At 47.1% G+C, this 8,537-nt stretch overlaps 1 protein-coding gene across 1 annotated transcript; it reads right to left on the bottom strand.

Moving 5' to 3' along the window:
• Positions 1-343: 343 nt before the first annotated feature.
• LOC109866921 (retinaldehyde-binding protein 1-like) lies at positions 344-7,904 on the bottom strand. The gene is made up of 8 exons (XM_020455831.2): positions 7,844-7,904; positions 6,994-7,037; positions 4,664-4,792; positions 4,109-4,313; positions 3,543-3,721; positions 2,618-2,776; positions 2,246-2,356; positions 344-997 (listed from the first exon to the last, which is right to left on the bottom strand). Exons 2-8 carry the CDS (start codon positions 7,003-7,005, stop codon positions 869-871), a joined length of 924 nt encoding a protein of 307 aa, XP_020311420.1. The 5' UTR covers positions 7,006-7,037; positions 7,844-7,904; the 3' UTR covers positions 344-868.
• Positions 7,905-8,537: the final 633 nt, after the last annotated feature.

Raw genomic sequence — 8,537 nt, 5'->3', positions numbered from 1 at the left:
TTGCTGGACTATGAACTAAGGTCATAACTTCCACTATTTATCCCTATGGAATTCATCCTTTGTTTCCCTTTTATTTTGTTTACAACCCCTATAGATGTACAATGCTGTTCAGTCATTATAATGTAGAATCACAACTTGGCGTGATGTATAAAGTAATCGTGTGTGTTTTGGTTCCGATAAGGGTGTGCAAAACGCAATACATTTATGGGGGGGGGGGGGGACTTTGAACTTTGTATCCTTGAAATACACTATTTTGTTGTGGATTTCTCTGCATTTGTGTAATTCCTTTCTGTCCTATGTTTTGTGTTTTCCAAAGATTCTACAAGCCAAGGTGAACAGATTGTCATCTTTCTTTATATACAGTTTATTGTACACACAGTGGTGACGTGCTCATGCCTCTGCAGCAATTCAGAAGATTAAACCGCTCGTTCTTCTCCAAGCACAAACAAATGGAGACTGGGGACTTGTTGGATTCCTGGCCTTCTATCACCGTGAGGTGGATAGCGCAAACTGGATCCTGCCAGGTTTAACTAGTACTAGCTGTCTGGGTCAGAGATGGGGTTAACACAAAGCACGTCCCCCACAGCACAGCGAAAAGCTTGATGGTTAGGGCTGTTAAGTAACCCAACATAAGGCCTGAGCCAAGGATGTATAGTCTCTGTGCTGTTGGGAGTGCTTTTGTAAGGTGTATTACTACTTAATAACCGCTGGGAAACAAAATCAGTGCAATACCACACCCCTTTTTTCACACAGTTTTCTGAAGCCACACTTGTGTTTTTATTTCATTTTTTTTTCTCCAAAATCTGTTTGGCGGTGTGTGTGTGTGTGTCTAGATGGAGATGTTGCGGATTGGGGGGGGGGGGGGGGTTCAGTCGAACAGCTTGGCTGCTATGGCTTTGCCGTCATACTTGGAGTTCTTGCCCTCGAACTCGGAGGGCAGGATGTCCGCGTCAAACTCCTTGTAGTAGTTGTCCAGCTCGTCTCCGTGGACAAACACCTGATTTGGTAGACAGACAAACCTATTAACTAAAATATTCTCACCATATACACTCAGTGGCTAGCTTATTAGGTACTCCCATCTAGTACTGGGTCAGACCACCCCCCCCCCCCTTGCCTCCAGAACAACTTGAATTCTTAGTGGCACGGAAACGTTGGTCAACACACACAATTGGTATCATGGGACCGAACTTGTGCCAGGAAAACATTCCCCACACCATTACACCACTGCCACCAACCTGTACCATTTGACACCAGGCAGGATGGGTCCATGGACTCATGCTGCCTACGCCAAATCCGGACTCTGCCTGACTCAACAGGAAGCAGGATTAGTCTGACCAGGAAATGTTTTTCCCACTTTCCAATTGTCCAGTGTTGGTGATTGGATGCCCCCTGGAACCACTTCTTGTTTCTAGCTGAAAGGGGTGGAGCCCGGTGTGGTCTTCTGCTGCAATATCCCATCTGTGACGAGGACCAACGAGTTGTGCGTTCCGAGAGGCCGTTCTGCACCACTGTTGTACTGCGCTGTTATTTTACCTGTTTGTGGTCCACCTGTTAGCTTGTACGATTCTTACCATTCTCCTTCGACCTTTCATCAGCGAGCTGTTTCCTCCCACAGGACTAGTCAGCTGACTGGATGTTTAGTTTGTTGCACCATTCTCTGTCCACCCTAGACACTGTCCCCGGGACTACCGCTGACTGGATGTTTTTTGTTTGTCGCTCCATTCTCTGTCCACCCTAGACACTGTCCCCGGGACTGCCGCTGACTGGATGTTTTTTGTTTGTCGCTCCATTCTCTGCCAACCCTAGACACTGTCGTGCGTTAAACGCCCATGAGGCCGCCCGTTTCTGAGATACTGGAACCGGCGCACCTGCCACTGATTATTGTATGCTCAAAGTCGCGTAGGTCACTCGTTTTGCCCAACATTCAATCAAACGGTAACTGAATGACTGCTTTATATAGCGAACCACGTCCACGTGACTCAGTCTGGAGGAGCTAACAATTTTTGTGAACTGGGTGGTGTACCTAATAAACTGGCCACTGAGTTTTTCATTATTGTATTTACTGTTACCAGTATATTACATGTTGATTTAAGAACCCATTCACCTTCCTTACTTGTTGATTTTTATCATGTTACTTCAGATGTTTTCCACCACTACTTTCCCACCAACCTCTCACTATAAAAAGGCTCCATTAAAAAAAATATATATATATTTTATGTTCTAACACAGGGCCTGTTTCACTCACTCTCTCCAGCAGCTTGCCCTTCATGAGGGGCTTGACCACGTTGTAGGTGGTGGTGAAGTACCAGGGTTGGTGGATGAAGTGGACAGCCTTGAAACGGGCAGGGAAGGAGTCCTGATACACACACACACACACACACACACACGAGGAACAGAGGTTCAATTCGTTACAGATCTCACCACCATTATGACCATAAATAATCATCCTCGTTGAGTAACGGAAAGGGAAACTATCGTTGTTGCGCAACAACAAAGTTCAGCGCATTAGATTAGAGCCGGGACGATAACCCGAAAATACATTTTTTTTAAATACATTATTTTGTATCATAAGGTAATGTGCTGTTTACTATTCCTTTGGAATGTGTGTGAAAGTGACCTGCAACATGTCCACCATCTTCTTGAGCTCAGTGGGTTTGATGCCAGAGGCCTGCTGCATGGTGAAGCCCTTGAAGTTTTCAATGATGCAGAAACCGTTGATCTGAGTCTCCTCGTTCTCCAGCAGGCTCTCCAGGATTACACAGTAGGCACGCAGGATCTGATGAGCGCACATATACACGCATAGTGACATGTGCGCAGACACACACACACACCCGTTGACACTTCTGTTAACATGACAAGAGGAATGGAAAAAAGGGCCAGCACTCCCTTGATTATGATTTGCAATAGTAGGAGCTTTGTTTTTAATTATCTTTCATAGCAACATGACTCAATAGACCATACGTTTACGGCCAGTGTGTGAACTATTAGGTAATATTGCTATGAAAGAGAATTAAAACTAAGCCTCTATTATTTCAAATCGTAATCAAGTGAGTGTTGGCTCTTTTTTTGGGGGCTATTTTTACGTGATTTATTTTTGGTTCCAAGCAACCTTTTTACCTGTCTACACAGATTTGTAGTGTATTTATTTTTTCAGATTTTGAGCACGTTCTCTTCCACAGATCTCATGAGCCAATTCAAATTATTATCATGGGATGATCATTTCAATGATCAATAACTCCCATTTGACAACCATTACTGTATATCTATGAAAATGTTGGTCCTGTTTTTAGTGCCGTGCGGGGACCACCAATGTTTATATATTTTTTATTTAACTAACCAAGTCAGTTAAGAACATTCTTATTTACAATGACGGCCTACTGGCGAACAGTGGGCTGAACGACAGATTTTTACCTTGTCAGCTCGAGGATTCGATCCAGCAACCTTTCGGATACTGGCCCAACGCTCTAACCACTAAGCTCCCTGCCGCCCCCAATGTATCTCAAATGTGTGCATCGTTGGGGATCCAGGTCCCCGGTAGTCACCTCATCGAAGGTGATCTCTTCGTAATCCCAGTTCTCGATGTTGAAGAGCAGAACGATGCGGCCGTACTTGTCTCTGCTGGACAGGATGCCTGGGTAGCCGGCCTCGATGGTGCTGCGGACAGCCTCCGGGGTCAGGTTCTCGAACAACTCAGGGTAATCCCTCCTGAAGCGCACGTAACCTGAACGCAGACACAGGATCATCAAGATCAGATATAGTCTGGCCAAGTTAGGAGTTAAGCATAAAGGAACTTCGTTGTTTGGTTAGGTTCTGCCCACTGTTCGCCGGTTAGGTTTAACCAAACTACATTTCATTCTAATGCCACTGTTCAGAATGATCATATGCACAATAGCATGGCTTCCTTAGCCTGGTCCCAAATCTATTTGTGCTCTCTTGCCAACTCCAACAGTACTTGGCTATACAGCAACAGATTTGGGACCAGGCTATAGCTGCCTGTCATTTTAAGATATAGCATTTACAACACATGACATTAGCTTCAAAGAAATAGACAGAAAACGTGCTCACTAAGCTTCACCGACATACAGTACGGTAGTTTGTGGGGACCCACCCTTCATGAGGTCGAAGGCTCTTGGCACGTCGTATTTCCTGGCGCGGATGAAGCGGACCAGCATGCCGTCGGGCTTCTCGCCAAAGGTTTCCAGCACCCCTTTGGCGAGGTCGTCCTCAGCTTCTGCCTTCTCCTTGATGATTCCCCTCAGCTCCTTGACTGCCAACACCCGCTTTTCGTCAGTCTCGTTCAGCTCGTCCTTGGCCTGTAGGGATCCATCAAAGCATCAGTCAGTCAACCTCAGATGAGGTCTACAACCTCAGAACTGAAGCAGCTATAAATGTATATTTTTTCAGATTGTGCTATATGTGGCATCGACACAGTATGACGTCATGCTTGTTCTTGAAATTAGCCTTTGCAAAGAAATAGCTCTTTTGGGGGAAATTTAAGATACAATTAAGTGTTCTTGTTTTTGAGACCAGAGGGAGTTTGTACAGGTAGTCTGGACTCCATTTGAACTCGACACATGATTTGTGGTTGCACTTGAGTTTGTGGCAGGGCTTATGATGGGAAATGACTTGACAGTGTAAGGTTTGTGAGTGAGTGACCGCAGACCTTCTGCACGGTGTGGTCGGGCAGCTGGGCGCAGGGACCGAACACGGGACCGTGGTCCTTGACCGTGAGGCGCTCCAGCTTGGCCCTGAGAGCCTGCTCTTCTTCCGACACCATACGGAACGTTCCACTCTGAGGGGGGGGGGGGGGGGGGGGGGGGGTGGATAATCTCACAAGCATGACTTGCCAACAAGCACCATTCGCTCGCAAGACTACCAAATAGCTACCTTACGAATGAGGTTTAAAACCAGGGTGTACGCCAATATACAATCCAAAAGGCTACCAAATAGCTACCTTACGAGTGAGGTTTAAAACCAGGGCGTACGCCAATATACAATCCAAAAGGCTACCAAATAGCTACCTTACGAATGAGGTTTAAAACCAGGGCGTACGCCAATATACAATCCAAAAGGCTACCAAATAGCTACCTTACGAATGAGGTTTAAAACCAGGGCGTACGCCAATATACAATCCAAAAGGAGGCCTCTATCAATGGGCTTAAGTATTAGCATTGGTTAATCACCCTCGCATGAGCACAGTAACGCCTGGTTAACCTGGGCTGAGATCTGCTTAGGGGTTAATGCTAGCACAGTAACGCCTGGTTAACCTGGGCTGAGATCTGCTTAGGGGTTAATGCTAGCACAGTAACGCCTGGTTAACCTGGGCTGAGATCTGCTTAGGGGTTAATGCTAGCACAGTAACGCCTGGTTAACCTGGGCTGAGATCTGCTTAGGGGTTAATGCTAGCACAGTAACGCCTGGTTAACCTGGGCTGAGATCTGCTTAGGGGTTAATGCTAGCACAGTAACGCCTGGTTAACCTGGGCTGAGATCTGCTTAGGGGTTAATGCTAGCACAGTAACGCCTGGTTAACCTGGGCTGAGATCTGCTTAGGGGTTAATGCTAGCACAGTAACGCCTGGTTAACCTGGGCTGAGATCTGCTTAGGGGTTAATGCTAGCACAGTAACGCCTGGTTAACCTGGGCTGAGATCTGCTTAGGGGTTAATGCTAGCACAGTAACGCCTGGTTAACCTGGGCTGAGATCTGCTTAGGGGTTAATGCTAGCACAGTAACGCCTGGTTAACCTGGGCTGAGATCTGCTTAGGGGTTAATGCTAGCACAGTAACGCCTGGTTAACCTGGGCTGAGATCTGCTTAGAGGTTAATGCTAGCACAGTAACGCCTGGTTAACCTGGGCTGAGATCTGCTTAGGGGTTAATGCTAGCACAGTAACGCCTGGTTAACCTGGGCTGAGATCTGCTTAGGGGTTAATGCTAGCACAGTAACGCCTGGTTAACCTGGGCTGAGATCTGCTTAGGGGTTAATGCTAGCACAGTAACGCCTGGTTAACCTGGGCTGAGATCTGCTTAGGGGTTAATGCTAGCACAGTAACGCCTGGTTAACCTGGGCTGAGATCTGCTTAGGGGTTAATGCTAGCACAGTAACGCCTGGTTAACCTGGGCTGAGATCTGCTTAGGGGTTAATGCTAGCACAGTAACGCCTGGTTAACCTGGGCTGAGATCTGCTTAGGGGTTAATGCTAGCACAGTAACGCCTGGTTAACCTGGGCTGAGATCTGCTTAGGGGTTAATGCTAGCACAGTAACGCCTGGTTAACCTGCGCTGAGATCTGCTTAGGGGTTAATGCTAGCACAGTAACGCCTGGTTAACCTGGGCTGAGATCTGCTTAGGGGTTAATGCTAGCACAGTAACGCCTGGTTAACCTGGGCTGAGATCTGCTTAGGGGTTAATGCTAGCACAGTAACGCCTGGTTAACCTGGGCTGAGATCTGCTTAGGGGTTAATGCTAGCACAGTAACGCCTGGTTAACCTGGGCTGAGATCTGCTTTGGGGTTAATGCTAGCACAGTAATGCCTGGTTAACCTGGGCTGAGATCTGCTTTGGGGTTAATGCTAGCAATTGACAGCATCCAGCGCTAATGTGCCTTAGAAATGTTGAGCTGCCATTTTCCATGGCAACGTTCCCTGATGGGTGGACTGTCTGGCGGCCAAATTGAGTGCCATTCTATTTCTGCTGTTTGAGTAACCCTACTGTGGGAAGTGACGGAAGAACACGATGACACAATAAGCGTATCTATTGTGGATTGCATCCTCCGAAGGAACATGATGATGCACTCTTGTTATCTGCTCGTCACTGTATGAAAAACAACATTCCTCAGAACGTGACTCTCAGGATCAATGTCTCTACCTTCGTCATTCCACAGACTTGTTAAGTTTGAACAATAATCTGCGATACAAACACCACTGAATGGTGTGAATAATTACAGTGCGGCATCTAAGCCTGTTGCATACAAACAGAGGAGCTTAGAGGTACTTACGACGACAGCCATTTCTTTAGTTGTTTAGAGCAGCTTTGTACCCACTGGAAAATAAGAGGGATTTCATTATTCACAATTGGAGAATAGATTGGATTCCAGGAAAACATCAAAATAAACTATTCACGTATTGTGCTCCAGGTTTTGTAACACTTCAGATTTGTGAGCCTTATTTGTCCGTTATCTGAATTACACAGAATCAGACATTTTGTTATTTTATATAGCAGGATGATTCAAGTAAAAACACCAGACTCAATCATGATATCAGACACAATAGCACAGTTGTATGGACAGGGTCAGGCGTGGGTCAGCCACTCAATTCGGAGAAACTGTGCAACTGATCCCATAGTGCATTCAGATCATCGGCGCGACCATCAAAGCTTTCCCTCAAATTTCTGCCGGAGTCAGCTAGAGAGCGGAAGCACTGGACTCCATTGATAGCTACAGGCAGTGGGTTCCCAAGTCCTCTGCTAGGCACAAGAAGGAAGCTGAAACATTCCACGCCTGTTCACATCTGAGATATGGTCTATAAACCACAAAGTATTCAAATCTCTCGTGTTTAGCACATTTAACACCCCAGCGTTCAACAACCAAACCAGCATACAAGGCAATGCTCTGCCTTGTAAAACATGGGGAGTAATATGTCATGAAATACAAATCATTTTTCACTCCTTCCTCCTGAGCAAAGAAACTTCCTAATTTGGGCTCCAATCCAGCAACACTCCACTGGGTCCATCAGAACTGCCAAACCCCCAGCAGGATTTGGAATGCACCACCCCCTGGGTGTGAGGGAGATGGGTCACAGTGGGTTCCCCATATCGGAGGCTTCCGGATCGAGGAGATTGAGCCTTACCTGGGGAGGGAGGAAGCTGGGCGCTGTCGAGAGTCTGTGTGGAGCAGGACGGCCAGAGGCCCCACCATTTGTAGCATCAGGATTGGTGTCGTCACACTGGATTACTTCCATCAGATTTCTCTGATAATCAGCATAAAGTCGAAGGGGGGAGGAGAAGGAAGGAGGGAAGGACAGAAGAGGGCAATGATGCTGAGCCAATAGAAGGTGGGGTTAGGGTGGGCTAGAGTCACGTGGGTGACGGTAGGGGTTGCTGTGAGGTGAGATGTAATGGAAGGGATACACTTTTAGGTTAGAGGTGGTTTAAGGGGGTGGGAAAGGGTAGTAGGGAAGAGAGTTGATTGCATTCCAACGTTTCTTGGAGCAAGAGAAAAGTAGTGGTTCGTGCTCTCTGTGGCCTGGAACATGAACAGAGCTCTGGAGAGGGGTCTTTGCTGTTTAGGACCAGGTCTCTCTCTCCCCCCCCCCCCTGCCACCAACTCTCTGTGGCCTGGAACATGAACAGAGCTCTGGAGAGGGGTCTTTGCTGTATAGGACCAGGTCTCTCTCTTCACCCCCCCCCCCTGCCACCAACTCTCTGTGGCCTGGAACATGAACAGAGCTCTGGAGAGGGGTCTTTGCTGTATAGGACCAGGCCCCCCCCCCCCCGCTGCCACCAATTGTGCAGCCAGGTAAAGTGTATAGAGCAAGAGTTTTT

The sequence above is a fragment of the Oncorhynchus kisutch genome, linkage group LG22 (genome assembly GCF_002021735.2).
Source record: "Oncorhynchus kisutch isolate 150728-3 linkage group LG22, Okis_V2, whole genome shotgun sequence".
NCBI classification, from domain to species: domain Eukaryota; kingdom Metazoa; phylum Chordata; class Actinopteri; order Salmoniformes; family Salmonidae; genus Oncorhynchus; species Oncorhynchus kisutch.
Note: the sequence above shows the minus strand (reverse complement) of the source record. Positions and strands in the feature narration are given on the sequence as shown.

Bases quoted from the DNA above. Each gene is read 5' to 3' on its own strand.
- LOC109866921 (XM_020455831.2), bottom strand. The intron at 3,722-4,108 runs GTGGGTCCCCAC...GTCTGCGTTCAG, and splicing joins AGCCTTCGACCTCATGAAGG to GTTACGTGCGCTTCAGGAGG. The intron at 2,357-2,617 runs GTCACTTTCACA...TGTGTGTATCAG, and splicing joins AGATGGTGGACATGTTGCAG to GACTCCTTCCCTGCCCGTTT.